This window comes from Panthera onca, chromosome F2 (genome assembly GCF_046562875.1).
Source record: "Panthera onca isolate mPanOnc1 chromosome F2, mPanOnc1 haplotype 2, whole genome shotgun sequence".
Taxonomy (NCBI): domain Eukaryota; kingdom Metazoa; phylum Chordata; class Mammalia; order Carnivora; family Felidae; genus Panthera; species Panthera onca.
The window spans coordinates 53,190,443-53,211,517 of NC_138356.1; the positions used below are offsets into that span (position 1 = coordinate 53,190,443).

The 21,075-nt window shown below is 38.2% G+C and overlaps 1 protein-coding gene across 1 annotated transcript in view; it reads right to left on the reverse strand.

The window, feature by feature from the left end:
- Nucleotides 1-4,077: 4,077 nt before the first annotated feature.
- Nucleotides 4,078-21,075, reverse strand: part of RSPO2 (R-spondin 2) — a 170,103-nt gene continuing 153,105 nt past the window's right edge. Inside the window, exon 6 of the mRNA XM_060611154.3 lies at nt 4,078-5,890. Coding sequence (XP_060467137.1) covers nt 5,778-5,890 — 113 coding nt within the window. The 3' untranslated portion in view covers nt 4,078-5,777. The remainder of the gene's footprint in view (nt 5,891-21,075) is intronic.

A 21,075-nucleotide genomic window follows, 5' to 3' on the forward strand; every position in this document is an offset into this window, starting at 1 on the left:
AAAAAGTTTGCTAACCCCTTTTCTCAAAAACAGACCTTGTGACAGAGTCTTATAACTAAATTAGCAACGGGAAGAAACAAAGTCAGAAGAGAATCAAATAAAGGTTGGATGTGCACATGGAGAGCATGCTGTCGCAGAGACTGAGGTTAAAAACCTGAGGAGGAGTTAGTCTGCTAATAAAGGTTCTAATCCCAGACTTACAACTTTATTTTCCTGTCTTTAAGGGTGTCTTAGTGGAAATATTTGAAAACTATTTTGTGGAATACTCCAGAGAGTGTTTCTGAGAGAAGACAGTTATCACCATCTCGGGCATTAAGTGGACCTGGGAATCCAAAAGACAGGATAATTCCCTTGGCAACTTCAATCTCTTAGCAATGTTTCCCTGGAACACCTTTGTTGGGAAGGTTTCTAAGGCTTGTGTTTAGCTCACCAATCACTGTCTTCTGAAGCTGGGGGAGGTGGCACATGGCAGTTTATTGTAGTGATTTGTCTTAGATTAATATGGGAATTGTCTAAATCTTGGACACAGTTTTCAGACTGACCTCTCAGATTTTGTGTGTTCACCATCTACTTTTAAGGGTTTCTTTAGTGTTTACTTATTATTTTGAGAGAGAACGAGCATGCAAGCAAGCAGGGAAGGGACAGAGAGAGAGGAAGACACAGAACCCAAAGGAGGCTCCAAGCTCTGAGCTGTCAGCACAGAGCCTGACGTGGGGCTTAAGCCCACAGACTGGACCTCAAGATCATGACCTGAGCCTCAGTTGAACACCTAACCAACTGAGCCACCCAGGTGGCCCACCATCTACTTTTAAAGCCATAGTTGCCCTTACATCTCTGCCTTCACGATTCAAGGGTATCCACCATTATGGTATGCATGTCTGAGTTTACCTGAAAGAAACCCTTGAAGATTTTATAATAATGATAATCCCAATGCATTCAGTCTTTTCATGATCCCTACAAGATAAGTGGGTAAAGAGGGAGTTAGAAGGTTACTGTGTTTCATGTAAAAAATTCAAGATTTTATTCTATAAAACCCACCAATATATTAACAGGAAAAGAAGTAGTAGAAATACAAATGAATACCTGGAGTGAAGCTGGAAGTAAGAATATTTAGGATAACAAACAGTCTACAAGAGATACAAAGAGAACTTAGCACAGCCATAGCACAAAGAAAGCAAAGACATGGGGAGAAATTCAAGAGAGATTTCTGAGGTAGGCTCACTAGAATATAGAACTGATTAGATGTAGGAAACAATGGGCGTAAATGATAAATACAAGAGTGTTCATGTAACCAACTATGTAGTTAAAGGTTTTATTAACTAAATGCAGACGGCAGGAAGAGGAATTGTCTTGGGGGCAGATGTCAGTGATTATGTTGACCATTTGCTCATTGCTCCTGGGTCTATGTCCTTCTGTTGTACTCAGTGTCACAGAGAACTACATTACTCAGGCTCCCTAGTTTCCAGATAGCTTTGGGCAATGGCAGGTGTGGGTAAAAGACTGGAGATACGAAGGTTAGGAGAATCCAGGGTGTTTTTTCCTCTGTTTGCCTCAGGCAGCATTTCTCAGGGTGACCAGATTTACATTTTAGCTTCCTCCTACCAGATAAGCTTTCTGTCTTTCATTCCATCTTTTTCTGTGTTCGCAGCTTTAGCTTCAGCTGTAGTTCTAGCTTGAGCTGGGTGGCCTTGCCTTCTAGATTCTGGAAACTCAATCTCTTCCTGTTATCAGGAAGAGGTTGCCCTAGGGGTAATAGTGGCTTCCTCCTATTATTAATCTTTGGGTGGTCTTGTCATTCCCACTTCAGCTTCCCACCTCCTTTATTACTTGTATAACCAATTATCACTGTTAAACTCCCTATTTGAAATATGTTGACTAGTTTATTTCCTTGACTGGAGCCTGACTGAGGTAGTAACAAATTCAGTTTTAGATACATTGAGCTTGAGGGAATTGTGGGCTCCCTAGTCAATATCTCTAGTTGAGGATTGGAAATTGTTAATGAAGACCTGGAGACCAATATGTGTTTTGGAAACCAAGAGCATACAGATGGTATGTGAAGCCATAAGATCATATTTCCCAAGCAGAATGAGGAAACGAGAAGACTAAAAGATTAAACAGTAAGTTCACCTATGAAATGTCAGTGTTTTTAACTTAGGCCAAGAAAGAACTTGAAAAGACTAAGAAGTACAATGCTCTGGTTAAGATTGTCATAGAAGCCAAATGAGAAATGAAATTCCTATAGAAAAGGGCACAATAAAGTTAAACTTGGTGGAAAGAGCAGACAGGACACATACAAAAAGATCAAGGCAAATGTCCTCCTTGTGTTTAGCAAGGGTAACATCACTGCTCCCTTTGTCAGAACAACGATAGTGTGGTGGTGTGGGAAGAAATCGCTGAGAAGGGAACAAGCCATTAATGAACAAACGTTTTCAGAAATGTGGACAGTGAAGACTTTGATGAAATGGTGACTTGAGAAGAGGAAGGGCTGAAGAAATTCTAGAAGTGGATACTGAAGATCCCCCAAAGTAACAGGAAGGGGGTCAGATGCATAAGTGAAATAGTTATTCCTTTTGAAAGAAGAGGGAAGATGATGAGATTGGTCAAGATATACATTCACAGGGTTACTAATTCTACCTTGTCTAATGATATTATCAAGTAATATCTACTATGCACAAACTTCTCTAACATGAACAGATGATGCCCTTTTCTTTCTCCTCACAGCTCTCCTTTAAAGAAAAAAATATGAAGCTGGAGGAGGAATCACACATCACCTTTATAGGAGTCACACACTTGAGGCTAAGTGCTATCTTTTCTCCACATGTTTCTAGCAAAACATGAAAATTCCATGCATACAATTATTGGTATTAGCATCTTGAAAAAGAACAAAGACATTCATAAAAATGGCTTTTCCTAAGTGCTTATTTGTCAAACTTCTGTAATAACACTTAAGATTGATTCTCTTAGAAACTTTCACATATGCAATAGCATTAGTAACTATAGTTGCCATGTTATACATTGCCTTCCCCATGACATATTTGTTGTGTAACTTTCTACCTTTTGACTCCCTTCACCCATTTTCCCTACCTAAACTTAATTGACAAAGTTGTGATTCCATCATTTACTTTTACAGATGCTAAGCTCCATGAAGATATTGGAGGGGGGAACCAGTTTCATATGGTCTATATTTATATACATCATATAAATATAGGAATGGTAAAGCTACTTATAGAAAGCCACGAGATTTTCTTTGTATTCCCAGAAAGCTATAAATGATACTGTAGTAAGAATCTTTTATTTACAATTGGAAGATTATATATCAGCTGTAAATCAATTCCCATAAAGAATAAAAATTGGGGCAGGGATGCCTGGGTGGCTCAGTCGGTTAAGCGTCCGACATCAGCTCAGGTCATGATCTTGTGGTTCGTGAGTTCGAGCCCCACATCCGGCTCTGTGCTGACAGCTCAGAGCCTGGAGCCTGCTTTGGATTCTGTGTCTCCCTCTCTTTCTGCCCCTCCCCTGCTCATGGTCTGTCTCTGTCTCTCAATAATAAATGTTTAAAAAAAATTTTTAATAAAAAATAAAAATAATAAAAATTGGGGCAAATGATGCCTAGGCATCAAGCGATAGAAAGGAACTGAAATTTTCAAAAATATAGAGAGAAATGAGTGTTTTTGAAATAATTAGCCAAGAACAGAGGCAATTAATAACAGGTAACTTGGATAGCACTTAGTATACCCTGTGCTGACCATACTTTACACATTTTACCTAATTTAATCCTCAAAACATAGGCCTACAGGTAGATACTACTGTTACCTCTATTTCACAGATGAGGAACAGAGACCTGGAGCGATAATTTGCCCCAGGCTACTCTCAGAGTCTAGATTAGAACTCAGGAGCAGAGATTTTAGAACCACACTGCCTAACCACTCCATTCCACTCTAGTGTAATGTATAGCTAAACTATTTAGTTCCTTTTAGTAACATTTGTGTTTTTTTAAGGATCATCATTTAGGGGTAGAGTTGCTAAAGTATTTCTCTTTGCTCTAAATGTACCTCTAAAGAAAACTTCCACAAACAATAATTTTGAAGATTTTTAATGCATGAAAAGAACATCTCAGAAACAGAACAGATATTGACTTATTAACGATGAAGCACTATATAAAGGAGCCCCTTCCCCACTTAGTAAATAGGAATATAGTGTAAATAGACATGAAACGAGGTGAGCACTTTAGGATTAAATGCAAACCCCAAAGTTGTGTACAACATTCATATATGGCTTATTATCTCATAGCAACAATATTCTCATAATGATGTATAGGACATTGATACTGGTAAGATGCTTTTGACTCAAAACAAAAATGCTGAAGAGGTAGTTTTGCCAATGCAAGGTGAGAAAAAATGCTTTACCTTGCTTTTTTTTTCCTTAAACATCTGTAACCATTTTTTTTGTTTTAATTTTCATCTGAATTAGCCAGGAAGATAATGATGCTTTTATAGAAGAAGCCAATTAAAAGCTCTCTGAGAGCTGATTTCCTCAAGTGTATGATGATGTTTTTGAAACAACTGCTCCAAAAGTCCCCAGGGAAGTCTCCATCGTGTTCTTCTGTCTTGGAGAGGATACGGATCTGGCTCAAAGGAGACCTGTTAAGATCTGAGCAGCAGTTACAGGAATTCATACTGTTTTCTTCTCAAATTCTATGCATGGTCTCATGATGGTAATTTCTACAGTGACCCAAGAATATTGGTAGGTACCCTGTCCTGGTAAGTCAGGGATGGCTTTAGATAAATATGTATATATATTGAAGCTTGAAACAAAAGTTTGAAAATCTCTCTAGCCTCTGAAACTGCATGATGAGTACTAGAAGGGACTGCATGTAATTCCTCGCGTTTTCAATTGTGTTTCATAAAGTCATCACCTCTTAGACGTAAAGGGAGTTTTAGTTTCTGCCTGACACATGCTGCTTTATCTGTAGGAGGAGAGCTGGAGTGGGGAAGTTCTACTGATATTCAGATTCTTTGACACTGGTCATTTGAGCCTATGTACAAACTAGCTTATCCTATTCTTACAATAAGAAATAAGTCCTCCAAGAAAAGTTACATTTCAAGGGGCAACGAAACATCCATCAATTCGCACAACTAGAAGTCATTTACTGGACGATGGTTAGGAACATCTAGAAACAAAGTGACATAATATTAATCAGGTATGACTTGTTACAGGAAAGAAGGCATAAATATACAGTAAGAGGTTTATCGATGGCCCCACAGATTATGTACATGTTGGAGCTGATGTGATACTGAGCAGGAATCCCTGGAGCATACCCCCAGCTAAAAGCAGATATCCACATACATTTATCCTTGCAAATACACAACGTGAGAAATCAAGGTCACAGGTGAAATAGCACTTTGCCTGCGGAGTGTCTTCTTTCCCATAAATATGCACAAGTCTGTTCTCCAGTGGTGGTCTGGGGCCTCACGGCCGTTGCCTCTCCATGGTGCCACATTCCCTCCGTGCATGTGGAGCCAAGGCACATGCTGGACACCCACTCCCTCTTCCACCGATTCAGGCCGTGAGCTCCTGCCTTCACAGTCTCCAGATGCAAATTGAAGCATAAATAACAGAGACCACGCTCGTGGCTCCTCCTTTCACAACATTACCGGGAACAAATACTGGTCAAGGCAGCATAAACGCCACACACCAGTGTCCAGGCGGGGAGAGTAGCTTTGTGCACTTTTGCAAAAACAAAAATCCCCCAAAATCTAACCTACATGTCTCCTATTTTACTGATGAGCTCTGTCTGTAGCTAGGAAGACACTGTGTTGCTCCTGGGCTCTTTCTATCAGCTTCCTCTTCTTTTTCTTGTTCTTCTCCTTTGCCTTTGGGGCTCTCTTTCCTACAATGAGGGAAAGAGAAAGAAATGAAGACATGTCAGAAAAGGCTCTTTCTCTAGGAAAGAAAACACAAAACATTAAGAGTTTTACACAAAGCCCATCTGGAAAACATCACCTATGGAAAAAGCAGCCTCAAAGAGAAAATTGTTCACGTTAATTTTGACGGAATAATAATAATTTACTAAATTGGATATGCTGTCTAAAACAGAGACTGATCTTCCTGTTATAGGGAACTGGCATATTTAAAAACCTCCCAGCGGCCTGATCAGTCTTGCAAATATCATCCTGCCACAAAAATTCCATTTATCCCCTCCGACTGCTAACAATGCTACCCTTTACTAGACATCTTTACATCTTTCTACTGCTCCACAGGTCAGTGGGGCGAAAGAAAATAAGCATCTATCTACAGTAAATATACCAGAAGTTTCAAACTCCCTTTTCCCTGCCCCCCCTGGGAGAAAAAAATGTCTTGCTTTTAACATTATTCCCTCCCTGTTCTCCAAAGGCTGGTGTATGAAATGACATAGGTGAAATACTTTCTTCTTTTCTATAAAAATTCATGGGGACATCACTCCTTATGTGGCTATGGCTTCTTCTACAAATCGCTTGGAATAAGTTATTCTTATTACAGTGAACAAGAAAAATGCTTGTGTCTGAAAAACTGATGACATGTGTCTTACAACCAGAAGATCACCCACCACATAATCCTATTTCTCCTCTTTGCCTTCACAACCAGGAAGCCCAGACTGTGAGCTAAAGGGGTGAGGTTTGTCTGCATCAGGAGTTTTTGCATCTAGTCTCCCTTTGCCTCTGCTGTATTTTACTTCTTACATCTTGTAGTCATGGTTTATAGTTTTTACAAGGTCTCAACTTTTCTTTGCAAGCAAGCATGTATACTTAAGAATGTGAGAGCAAATAATAGCAAGCATTTATTTGTGTTAGGTCCATTTCCCTCTTTGGTTCTAAACACATAGGAATCATGGAGGTTTTAGAATAGTAAAGAGCATCAAGAGCACCTGTATTTTGCAGAAATGAAGTCATCACAATACACCCTCAGTACAGAAAGATTTTTCCCTCAACAGACTAGTGTTTTAACAGTATAGTCCTGCAAAACTTTTCTCTTCCTGTGTAGTAATCCATACCACAAATAGGACATTCACTTCTAATGCATGCTTCCCACCCTTCATTACAGGGCCATATCTGGTCAGCTGTTCAGTCTAGATAATGGAGGTGGCAGCTAATGTAAGAAATGTGAAAGAAACAGGCCAGAAGTTAGGGAGATAGATCCATGCCTTAGGAAATCAGTAACACTAGATTACAGAAGGCTAGGAGATTTCTAAATAAGGGAGATGTTTCTCATATATTATCTTATTTGAGCATGGAAAACAGTCACATGATTGGCACATAGTTGATATTCGGTGTGTGTGGAGTAAAACTTTATCACAACATAAAGAATAACTTATTTTTAATAGGACACTACAGTAAAATAATCAGAATATGATCATGCCCTCACATTAAATTATTAAGGTCCTTGAAGTTATTTTCTGGTTCTTATTAAATTCTGGCATTAATGTTATAATGGCAGCTTGCCATCTTTAAACATAGTTAATCCTACCCAGTGAAACCTTAGTCCAAACCATCATTAATCAAAGAAGCTGTAAAGTTACAACTACTTTAGTAACATTATATCTAATGATGAGACACACCTAATGAGGTCAGAGAGATTAAATACTTAACATAAAATTATATATTTAAAAAGAAGCATCAATTTTTTCTAAACAAAAACCTTAGTTAAAATCATTGCTGACTACATTGTAAAAATGAGCTCATATTTGATTTATTTAAAGCCTAGAGTTTCTTTTAGAGGCAAATTGAAATTGAGTACATGGAAAAATAATTTTACTAGATTTTTAAATGTGTTAAGATAAAAATATATTGAGTATTTGTTAAATCTTTTCACATTCACCATTTTAATTTTTCATATGAAAAATGTGTACTGCTTTCACTAACAGAAGATCTATACTGAATGACTGGAAATTCTTATTTTAAGAGAGGGTCAATTTCATGCCACTTACCTAATAAATCATTCTGATGTAATTGTCAATATTGAATGGTCTTTGGGTTTGCTGGCTGATATAAACATTGTGTGATAGGAAAGTTAACTCACTATTTGCATAAAATAGTTCATAGCGTGGCCAAAATTTCAGCAATGCTTCTGAAAACTTATATAAGTTTTCAAATTGCACAATTATTCCATTGGCGATAAGTTATACAGTACTGGTTCCAAATAAAGATGTTTTGGGAGACCTAGTTACAACCCTAAAAATTTTCCTCAAAAGTCTCTTTTGAATGACACCTCTGTGCTTTTGGTTCATTGCTTGGTTTTCTTTTTGGTCAGCTCCATTTCTCATGTAGGATATATTGCAAATACCAAAGAATTAAGATGGTTAGCCAAGATTTGACCACGGATAGGCCTAAATTAACTGAAAATATTTTGTGGTCCAAAGTAGGCTGTTTTGACTTAAAGTCGAACTCGAATAAAAAAAAAAAATTAAAATATAACCTAACCTAAGGTATAAAAAAGGTCTTGTACATATTTTCTTCTGAACTCTAATTGGTAAGACTAAAGGTAACTGAAAATATATATCCCTGTTTTTATCTATATATTTGAAAATAAGTTATATTGGACATACAAGCATGCTAATTTATATTTCCTCCTTTTTAGAGTTGGAGAATGCCTTGTACACTTTCAAATTAGTTTACATGCTTAAGCACGTTCACCCTGTACAGGAAGCATCTAAAGGCAAGTATGATGCCAGTCACCCAAATTCAACTCATGCATTTAGCTTTCTTTGTAGTTCATGAACAACCACCTGGAAAATACACTGCCCAAGATCAGCACAAAAAGGTTAGAGATTTATGAGGAGATTGTCAACCTCCAGGTATGTCCAGCTCTAATGACAAATTCTGCATATCTTTGTCCTGAGTGCTTTAAGAATACAGTGGCCTTAAACAGACACATGAAGATACTCAAAATCGCTTATCAGGTAAATACAAATCAAAACCACATGAGAGACCACTTCACACCTGTCAGAATGGCTAAAATTAACAACTCAGGTGAGGCTGTGGAGAAAGGGGAACCCTCTTGCACTGTTGGTGGGAATGCAAAACTGGTGCAGCCACTCCAGAAATCAGTGTGAAGGTTCCTCAAAAAAATTAAAAATACAACTACCTTATGACCCATCAAATGCACTACTAGGAATTTATCCAAAGGATAGAAAAGTGCTGATCTGAAGAGGCACATGAATCCTCATGTTTATAGCAGCTCTATCAACAATAGCCAAAGTATAGAAAGAGCCCAAATGCCCATCAACTGATGGATTAAGAAGAGGTTGGGTGGTGTGTGTGTGTGTATACACACACACACACACAGACACACACACAGACACCCACACACAATGGAATACTACTTGGCAATGAAAAATAATGAAATCTTGCCATTTGCAACAACATGGATGGAACTGGAGGGTATTATGCTAAGTGAAATAAGTTAGAGAAAGACAGATATCATATGATTTCACTCATATGTAGAACTTGAGAAACTTAACAGATGAACATAGGGGAAGAGAAGGAAAAATAAGATAAAAACAGAGAGGCAAACCATAAGAGACTTTTAAATACATAGACCTGAGGGTTTATGGAGGTGGGTTAAATCGGTGATGGAAATTAAGGAGGGCACTTTTCAGGATGAGCACCAGTTGTCATATATAAGAAATGAATCACTGAGTTCTACTCCTGAAGCCAAGATTACATTGTATGCTAACTAGAGAATAAAAAAATAAAAAATAAAAAATAAATAAAAATACAGTGGCCTTGATAAATCAGTATCCATTGAATCTCTTCAGCCCTGTCTTACAGATGCAGAAGACTGGCTAGATATTTTACTTGTTAAGGAAAGCAATGGGGTTTAATACAGAAAGGCAGAACGAAGAAGAGCTGGTAGGTAAGTATGGTCTGTAACTGAGATAGCATCACACTTGTGACTCCCATTTTTTACATTTACAGAATGAAGATGCCATGATCCTCTTTCATCAGAGAGTTGTCTAAAATATCACAAGATCATCATCAAAATGAAGTTAGAACAATACCATCAAAACCACGCTCTAACCAACATAATTACATTGACTTGCACACATGTGGAAATGGTCCAACAGGATAACCTATCGACTCTTCTACAGAGAAAGGTGAACAGCCCCTTATGGAAATACTCCTAACGTCCAGCTGTAGATTACTGCTATTAGAATCAGAAATAGGGTAGATTCTTTTCAACCAAGATACCAGGCAGACTCACAAATTGCATGAAGCTGTGAAAATACTGACTCCACTGCCTGGCAGACATGAATTTCATTCCTTCATAAACCCCAAAGTTGAGGAAGGTCTTCAAAAGGTTTTTCCTTCACCAGGTTTAGGCAATAGTTTTTCCTAATTGGAACAATGGTTCTTGTACATCCCCAGGAAGGCTACAAAGGTTGCCTAGGGTTTCCATAAAGGTGATTAAGTGTTTTGAGGAAGACTTTCTAATTGTAATGCAATGAAAGAAAAGTGAAGAAAAAATTCAGTAGCTTTGACTATGAAAAAAATAACAAAAATCTCCCCTTTTATCTCTACACACACACACACACACACACACACAGGAAAGTAAGTAACAATTATGACAAATGTATTTCTACTCTTAGATCCATAATTGTGACAAAAGTGATCATCTGAAACCAGGACGAATTCCTATTAAATTTTAATGACAATTTTGTGATGCTAACTTGAAACCTGGGCTTCATTGTATTTATGAAATTCACCAGGGGGACTTGGGGATCATCTCAGAGATCTTGTCATTCTTCAAAGCAGCTCAAGAGGGACAAAAAGGTCAGGTAAGCACCACACTGGGGGATTTTGTTGTACTTCAGAAGACACATGCAAGTTAGAACAGAGAAAGTTGCTTCCACATCTTCACAAGGACTGAGTTGTAGACAATGAATAACAATTGAGCAATTTCTTTTTCTCACATGGGCAACTTGAGTTTGCCCAAGAGTGAGTAGCAACAGAGATTTATTTATTTAAGGGTGATTGATGATTCTCTGGGAAAATGCCAGTTTGGCTCCTAAATATTTTAAAAGCTCATATAAAAATATACAAAAGACTTAAATATAATCCATAAGGGAAATAAAAACAGCTAATATAGTAACCAAATTTCACAATTAAAAATGCCAAATGAGTTGCTACTGCCAAGATTCACGTGAGAATGTAGAGAGACAGGCATCAGGATGCCTTATGAGAATATAACATTGATACAGTCTTTCTAAAAGCCATCTGGCAATGCATACAAAAGCATTAAAATATTCATAACTTTTTATCCAAATTTAGGAATCTGTCCTAGGAAAATAACCTAAACTTGGACAGAGATTTATGCATAAAGATATTTACTATAAAATTCTGAAAAAATATATCCTAAGTTATGGAAATTTCCTACTACCCAATTTTTCATGACCTCTCTTTATGATTACTGAAATGTGTTTTCAACTATGAAGTATTTTGTATCTTAAGGCGACAGCAATTAAATTTGCTCCCAAGGGAAGCTGCATGTCCCTAAAATTTATCATAAATAGATTATAAGGAAAAGGATATAATACAAAACATTCCTCCTCTGGTGGTAAGCAGACTTTTTAGTGGAATGGTCAATCGTAATTGGATATAAGATATAAAAGCTTAACAATTACTGGACTACCTAAACACTTCTGGCATTAAGGATGGACATTAGTTCACAAAGCTGCTTTAATCTAGAAAGGCGTTCAAGTAGGCAAATATGATGAGCATTACTGGGATCTACCACGGCATGTCCTACATAGCCTGAGATCAAAATCTTCCACTGTCTATAATACTTCTGAATAACATATTAATGGTTATTTTTACATTAGCTGAAACTCCCAGGCGAGACCTTGAATAAGTAAAGCAAATGAATCCACTCTGTCTCCTTATTCATAGTACAAAATTCTTGAATTCGTGTTTTTAGTGACATTTATCTGCTTTTTAAGAAATAACCTCTCTTACACTAAAAATATTGCACAGACAAATGTCTTTGGAAAGGACTGGCAAATCCTTCAATGACTATTTCCTGACTGTGATCAAATTTTCTTTGAGAGCAAAATAATCCAGAAACAAACCAACAAGTTTTGCAGTGTTGAAAAATAACAAGTTACATACTAAGGAGATTTCACTGGGCATCTTCAGTTTCAAGACATAATGTGGAAATCTGCGAAGTAGTCACTTAGTCATTTCATCTTTATGAAAGAGCAGGTGCTTCAAAAACCTACCCATCATCTTCAGATAGCTTGCAAGTAGTTGTTCACTTTCAAGGTTATTAGTGGAGAGGGACAATCATCCAAAAGAGAAAATGGTTGACAGAATGGACTTCTCTAATCAAACATGAAAATCATTTAGAATTCCTATATATATAATTATGATAATTTATTTAAAAAATCAATAAGCCAATTATGACTGTTTTGCTGTTCTATTTTTAAGAGTTTGCCATGTTTTTATTGTAAAAAGGAATAGTATGAAATGGATTTCTTTGTCCATAAGACCTCTACACTCTTCCTATGAAGCATTTTATGGGGCATGAAGTCTATTTTGTTGAAAGGAAGCCCCATTTGGTTTTAAAATCTTGTTTCATATTCCATATAATGAAAATGGAAGAAAATCTAATCCTAAAGATCACCTGAACCCTTATGAACTAACTATATCACAACTAAGCATTCCCGGACATGGTATTTCAAATTTTCCCTATTCTATAGCTCTGAAGAATACCTTCAGGTATATAACATGACTTATAAAAGGGGAAATAAGATATTCCCAAGACCCTACAAACTCATTTGAAGTGCCAAGGACTACAGAAAAGTAATTTGAATGATATTTGGGTTTCTTCCATATAATTTTGGTCATCCATTTGACTTAAGCTCTTAGATATCTGGTATTTCAAAAAATATCAAAGACAAGATCCTATAAAGTTTAAGACAGATGAGAATAAATAAACAAGGAGAGGTGGTTTCAAAAATACCTAATTTTTTTTCATAATAACTAAGTTCATCGCAAAGACAGTTTCGAGGTGGCAGAGATTAAAATTAAACTCTACAATTTCACGTGTGTGAAAAAAATACCACAAGGGGGCAACAATTCACTTTTACTAGTATCTCTGGTGTAAAAAGTGTACAGGCCGGGAGCTTTGGAGCTCTAACTTCTTAATTTCTTTTAACCCCAGTTGGAGGCTTTTTTTTTTTTTTTTCTTTAAAGCTCTATAGTGGACTAAAGGATACATAGCAAGGTCAAAGTGCAGCACAAGGAAAAGTGTAACTGTAATCCTTTAAAAAGATGTTTGAGGGTCAAGGGAGCTAATGAGAGAAGAAAAGTCAAATGAATCTGCTTCTCAAATGGTGATTTAGGGAAAAAGCATTATTCACACATCCAGGTTGCCATTTTCTTATGGGGCAGTTAATATAAAATATCTGCAAAGAACATGTCCTTTTCTTGGATCTCTTATTTATAAGAATAGAGTTGTAAAACTAAAAATTATCTTCATTATCTTCTGGTCCAGGGGTGCACACAGATTTAAGAAAAGTATAAGAGCTGATTGTCAGGTGCTGATTGAGGACAAAGGGCTGTCATCAACTTGGCCTCCCAGGATGATGATCATTTGGCCAAATTGGGAAGGTAGAGAGACAGAGTATAGCAGATATGTTCCACCCCCTGCTCTAGTCCAACTCTGCCAAGTGTTAAGATATGAAGCAAATGAGGCACAGAAAAACTAGAGCATCCTAACCAAGCTCTTATAGCTTCTTAGCAGCTGCGCTAGACTGGGAAGCAGGTTTCATATTCTTTAACAGCTTTAAAGATTACTGGCTAAGGATATAGTTTAGATTTTTTTTTTCCAAGAGAAAAGTCTTAGAAGACAACTAATATTTCTCTGACCCTCTTCATAACTGAAAACCCCTTATGAATTGCATAAATAGCATCTGTAACCTAAGACTTTCTGTAAATGTATACTGCATTGATTCAATGCTTATTCTTTTAGCAAGGTGCAATCTATATGTTTCCTGGGTGGGGCAAATGAGATGGTGGTCATTCCTAATATGGACCATGCACTGTAAGTGCTTTACACATCTTCTTAGTTAACTGCATATTGTGAAAAAAAATCAGTATTCAAACCATTCTGCTAGAATGTTGTACAGCTATACACCCTAAATTTACTAAAAATTTGCAGAAAAATCTAAGGCTCATTTGGTACCCTTAAGTCTGAAAAACATCCAGTTTTGCAGAGAAAATGATATAACTGATTTTATTTGATTAGGACCAATGGGATAACCAGAGAAGAGTTTCAAGTTCCTCCATAGCTGACTTCATGCTATACCAGAAGATACATTTTAAGATAATTCCATTAGAATAAGAGGATTCAATACCCTCTTCTTGGTCTTCAATCAATAACCATTAAAGAAAAAAAAAGGAGTCCAAGTTATTATATTTAGGACTATCATCATATGGCAAGCATTTATTTAATTTGGATTCCAAACAATTTCTTTGGAACTTGAAGACATACTTACAAGTAAAATGAATCAGTAATTGCTACATATTAGGTAAGTCCAAGAACGGGCTATCAGTCCAAGCCTACTGCTCCACCTAAGGAGTGAGCCTTACATGAAAACAGCCAGCACAGGAGAACATAAGGAGACACATGTTCCATGAACGATCATAAGTGCATTCCCTCCTCTGTGCCCTTCAGCACTTTAGACCTCTCTTGTTAAAAAGTTATCACTTTCTGTTGCAATTTTGTTTGCCTGTATACCATGGCTACTATGTGAATAACTACGCATAGCTACATTTTAATGCCACTAGAGTCCTGGTTAGACTCCTGGTCTTTCTAAAAATCATGTTGCAGATAGTCATTCAAACTTAACTAATAAGAGGAATTAGAGCAAAGATATATGGGCTAGATATACACACTGAATGTGGTAAAGAACCTAACCCACCTGGTCTTTATCATCTATCATAAAATGAACTCTCTTGCTTTTCCTGGACTCCACCTGGCTTCTGCCCTCAGCATCAGTTTACACATGGTCTATGAAGGCAACCCTAGCCCTGAGTAAACCCCATGACCTTTAAGCTTTGTAACAACCTCAGTCTCTAGTCTTGATTGCATAGTCCCCAGAGAGGGAATCAATACGCCTTGCCACAGAGTCGTCGATGCCTGGCCAGCCCATGGATGGGTCACACCTAGGTCTAGTCTGGAGTGGGGGGAGTCACATGACACTAGACTGAGCAGGCATCTAGGATACATGGTTAGGACATCAGATTGGGGGTCAGACAGCCCTGGATTCAAAGCAAAGCTCTTCCTCTCAGAAGCTAGTGATCTTGGAGCAGTTACTGTTTCAAAGGCTTAGTTTACTCATTTCTAAATTGATATCAATAGTACCACCTATGAGGGGCAAAGAAAATGTGTGTACAGTTCCAGACACTATACCTGCCACATAAATGCTAACTTATGTGAGATGCCTCATGTGTATTATTTATAATCCTTATGACAGCCTGCAAGGTAGGCATTATTTCCATTTTGCCAATGAGGAAATAAGTTTAGAGAAGTTAATAGCTCAAAATCACATAGCTCGGCAAGGATTCAAACCAACATCTGGCTGATTCTAAAACTTGTATTCTTTCCACTATACTATTTGCATCCCTTGTGCCCAGCAAAATGTCTTTGATCTCATAATCATTTAAATGGCTGCTGAACAAACAAATTAATAAGTAAATACTAGGATGAAAAAAAGCATCAATCTTACCAACCAGTCCCCCAGTATATCAGGGTTCCCTTGGGCCACATTAGTTTCCCCATGGGCCTGGCCCTACAATGTATACTTCTCATTTTAATTCTTCCCTGGGGTTAAGGCATTCAAAGCCTCAGTTTCCTGAGGTCAAGCAACACATTTAGCATTTCCAGCTCAGTATCAACAGTGTGCCCATGGTAAAGCCCAAGGGAAGAAAACACAGGATGTTTCTCTTCCAGCTGAGAATTGGAAGTTTAGACCTGTGGTTCCAAAAGCCAGTTCATGGGCCAGACATAGAATGCTCCAGGGAGGTTTTTTTAAATATAGGTTCCCTAGCCATCCACTGACTCCTGACTGAAACCTTCAGGACAGAAAATCCAGAATTGTTTTTAAGCTTCAAGAGGTGATTCAGCACAAAGTTAAGAGTATACACAAGTCGAGAGTATAAAACTCCGAGGAAAAGGACGTGGGCAGGAGAAAGAACTTTGGAAGAGGATGTAAGAGCACCTCAAAGTAAATGACAACCTCCTTCCCAACTGAGCTGAGAAATAGCTTCCAAATTGTGAAATGAAGCAAACTTCTTTGTGCTGGGACTCCCCTCCCTTGGTTCCATTTGTGATGATGCCCCAAGAAAGCAGCAGAAATCAAGCTGCCCCTGTGTCAAGAGGAAGGCACACAGCCAGGAAAAGGGCCCCTTATCTTTATGCTCAAGCTAAGGTGTAGATCACGCATGTTACAGATGACTCATTTCTCCTGTGGTTATATACCAGAAACTTGCTTTACTTTATGTCTCAATTCATCCAATTAACAAGATTCTGGGTTTTTTGAAAGACAATCTAATTAGTTTTCAGAAATTCTAAAGAGTTGGACAAAAAAAAAAAAACAAAATTGCAGTTGAAAAAAAACTATTATAGGAGCACCTGGGTGGCTCAGTCAGTTAAGCATCAGATTTTGGCTCAAGTCATGATCTCATGGTTCATGGGTTCAAGCCCCACATCAGCTCTGTGCTGACAGTGTGCGTGCCTGGTGATTCATTCTTTCTTTCTTTCTCTCTCTCTACCCCCCTTCTCTCTTTGCCTCTCCCCCACATTCATTCATTTCTCTCTCTCAAAAATAAACTTAAAAAAATAAATTTGAACTATTATCAACTTGGACTCTTTTTAAAGGATCTATATCTATATAGATATAGATATATAGAGTATATAGATATATAGAGAGTATATAGATATATATCTAGGATATAGAGTTGGCACTTCAAAAATTGGAAAGTAATTCCCTTTCAGACCAGGTGACACAAATATTGTGTCAAATATTTAATATGAGAGGTATTAAAATATTAGCTGTATTGAAGGAAGCATATTACAAATCCTTTTTTTCTTTCAGAAAGGTACTCTGAGCTTCTTCCAAATTATTAAATCATCATCATGTAGGTGTTAGCTAATCACCACCACCACCACCACCACATAGGTGTTAACTATGTGCCAGGCAGTGTTTTATGTACAACTCATTTCATACTAAAAATACCTCTGTGAAATAGATAGTATCTTTAGTCCTACTATGCAGAAAAGAAAACAGAAGATCATAAAGGTAAGGTAACCTAAGATGACAGAGCCAGCATATGGCAGAGTTCTGATTTGAACTCAGGTAATCTGTTCCCTTTGTTTACCCTCCTTATCCATTGTGCTAATCTCTCTCTCATCACCTTTGTGTGATATAAATGTGATGTCCTGAGAGTTAAGAGAGGAAGAAGCTCGGTGTTACAACATTCTTCCCTTTAATCAGAGGCTCCCACAAACCCTATGAACAGGTCATTCACGGTTAAATGCCTGGACCATCAAATTCATAAAATGAAGTCTGGGCCCATCATTGTTTTGATACAAGACCAGGATGATAAAGGGCATTTTTTTTCGCTGTTATTCTTGCAGAACATGGAAAGTAAACAAGTATCTGCCAAAATGAATAGTCTCTGTCTACAAGTAAAAACAAAACAAATGTTATGGTCAATGTAGAATCTTTGTCAACCACCCAAGCAGCAGTGATGGATCTCAATTAGAAGGAAAATACTGGACAAGGAACTCTAAATAACATGTTCAACACACCTAATGATTATTAGAGACATCAAATCTCTAAAGTTTCAAGAAGTCTAAAACTTTGCTGAGTTATCTTGAATCCTAATATCTTTGTCTGTGATTGCCAAATATTAAAAGAGCAGAACATGGGTAAGGATTTTTATAAACATCCTAATCTTTAATAAATTAGCTTTATTTCTCCTCAACTGAAAATGGTAATTTACTCTCCAGAAGTATATTGACTTTTAAGCGTAGAATACAGAGAAAAATCAAAGGAAGCTACTGCACATGTACATACATACATATACACACAATAAGTATCCATAGTATTTCCCAAGCATTGCTTAGATCACTATACTCTAATCAGTTTTATTTAACTTAGGTGTCAAAAGAAAACATGAGAAACCAAAAGTTTACAAGTAACATGAAACGATGTAAGACCTAATGGAAACAATTTAAAATGAATCATCACTGAATCAGATATCCAAGAGGAGATTCACATTCCAAACAACTATGTTTATAGTAAAGACATCACCTGGAGTTCCATGAAAAAAAACATAGAAATCACTAAGAATTTATGTTAAAAAAAGGCAACATTCTCACCATCTTAGCAGGGCAGCAGGCTCAGGACCTGTGTTTAAACATGAGCTAAATGCATCAGTGCAGTTGAGTTAAAAGTTAAAAATGCCTATTAACGGTTGAAGTCATGCCCACCAAAAGTGTAGGGTGGGCAAAGTGCTGTGCACATTTACTATACTCAGATACTGCATCCTCATTTGGCTTTCAATCATTTAAGCCAGACTGTCCAAATGAGGGGACCAAAAATGAAGTTGGTTTAAAAAAAAAAAAAGGACTTACCTTAAGGAAAGACTGTGAAAAAAAGATGTTAAGGCTCACATATAAAAAAATCCTCTTGTAAAAGAACTGTATTCTACCTGTCACTATTATGTTGCTAATGAAAAAAAGTTACAGCTACAAAGATATAACATGGTTATAATAACTCCTTTATCAGGGAAGTCGGAGACTGAGTTATTGAGAATAGAAAGCTTTCCTGCTTTATCATTTTAAAAAATTAGGTTAGCATTTTTTTTTACAGTAGTAGTACAGAATTCAGTCAGAAGACAAGACATTTATGGAAATCACTTCTAATCAGTTTGATTCTAATACAAAACTGACAAAATGCATGGGTAATAAATGTAAGGATTAATACTTACATTTTGATACACTTAACACTTCATAAAGTATTTGAAACTGCCTTAAAGTAGGCATTTTCCACATCTTCCTATAAAAAAATTCTAAATCTCACCAAAATAATGCCCAGGGCTCATGATTTACGTGTTTTCTTAAAAGCTAAATTAATTATAGCATTAATCAAGTTGTTTTAAAGACAACTGCAGCTATATTTTAATGACCCTTCAATTTAATCTGAAATTCTAGGTCACTGACAATTTCAATAGCAATGAAATAGTCCATCCTAAAAATTACTGTGCACAATTTCTCTGAGGGATGCATGTGTATGCATCTTTATAAGTGCACGTGTCGGGTGCCTGGGTGGCTCAGTGGGTTGAGCATCTGACTTTGACTCAGGTCATAATCTCACAGTTTGTGAGTTCAAGCCCCGCATCGGGCTCTGTGCTGACAGCTCAGAGCCTGGAGCCTGCTTTGGATTCTGTGTCTCCACCTCTCTCTGCCCATCCCTCGCTGTGCTCTGTCTCTCAAAAATAAATAAATGTAAAAAAAAAAAAAAATTGTAAGTGCACATGTACCTAAAACATATCCCTCCATAAACTACACCTGGGTATACTGGTTGAGAAGACAGTTTACTTAAATATATTTGTGTGCATCATGGAGCATTTAAACTTCTATTTTGTAAGGATTATGGCCAAATTACACATTAAATAAAAGATTAAAACTTCTGGGGAATTAAAAACAGTAAACTCAAAAAGTGTCGCAAAATCTCTATGGTAGAAAGAAGAGATAGAGAAGATGGCGGCATAGGAGGACACTGGGCTCACCGCGCTTCCTGCTGATCACTTAGATTCCACCTACACCTGCCTAAATAACCCAGAAAACCGCCAGAGGATTAGCAGAACAGAGTCTCTGGAGCCAAGCGCAGACAAGAGGCCCACGGAAGAGGGTAGGAAGGGTGGCGAGGCGGTGCGCGCTCCACGGACTGGCGGGAGGGAGCCGGGGCGGAGGGGCGGCCCGCTGGCCAAGCAGAGCCCCCGAGTCTGGCTGGCAAAAGCGGAGGGGCCGCACGGAGTGTGTTCCGACAGCAAGCGGGACTTAGAATCTGGGAGGTCATAAGTGAACAGCTCTGCTCAAAAGCGGGAAGGCTGGAGGACAAAGGGAGGGAGAGTTGCTGAGCCCCCAGATGACAGAGCTCAGTTTGGCAGGGAACAAAGGCGCTTGCCAGCGCCATCTCCCTCGCCCATCCCCCAGCCAAAATCCCAAAGGGAACCAGTTCCTGCCAGGGAACTTGCTTGCTCCGCGCAAACACCCAACGTTGTGCTTCTGCGGAGCCACCCCTCCAGCAGCGGGTCTGACTCCCTCCCACTGCCACAGGGCCCCTCCTGAAGTGGATCACCTAAGGAGAAGCGAGCTAAGCCTGCCCCTCCTGCTCCCCGTGCACCTTGCCTACCCACCCCAGCTAATACGCCAGATCCCCAGCAACACAAGCCTGGCAGTGTGCAAGTAGCCCAGACACGCCACCCCACAGTGAATCCCGCCCCTAGGAGAGGGGAAGAGAAAGCACACACCAGTCTGACTGTGGCCCCAGCGGTGGGCTGGGGGCAGACATCAGGTCTGACTGTGGCCCCGCCCACCAACTCCAGTTATACACCACAGCACAGAGGATGTGCCCTGCAGGTCCGCACCACTCCAGGGACTATCCAAAATGACCAAACAGAAGAATTCCCCTCAGAAGAATCTCCAGGAAATAACAACAGCTAATGAACTGATCAAAAAGGATTTAAATAATATAACAGAAAGTGAATTTAGAATAATAGTCATAAAATTAATCGCTGGGCTTGAAAACAGTATAGAGGACAGCAGAGAATCTCTTGCTACAGAGATCAAGGGACTAAGGAACAGTCAGGAGGAGCTGAAAAACGCTTTAAATGACATGCAAAATAAAATGGAAACGACCACGGCTCGGATTGAAGAGGCAGAGGAGAGAATAGGTGAACTAGAAGATAAAATTATGGAAAAAGAGGAAGCTGAGAAAAAGAGAGATAAAAAAATCCAGGAGTATGA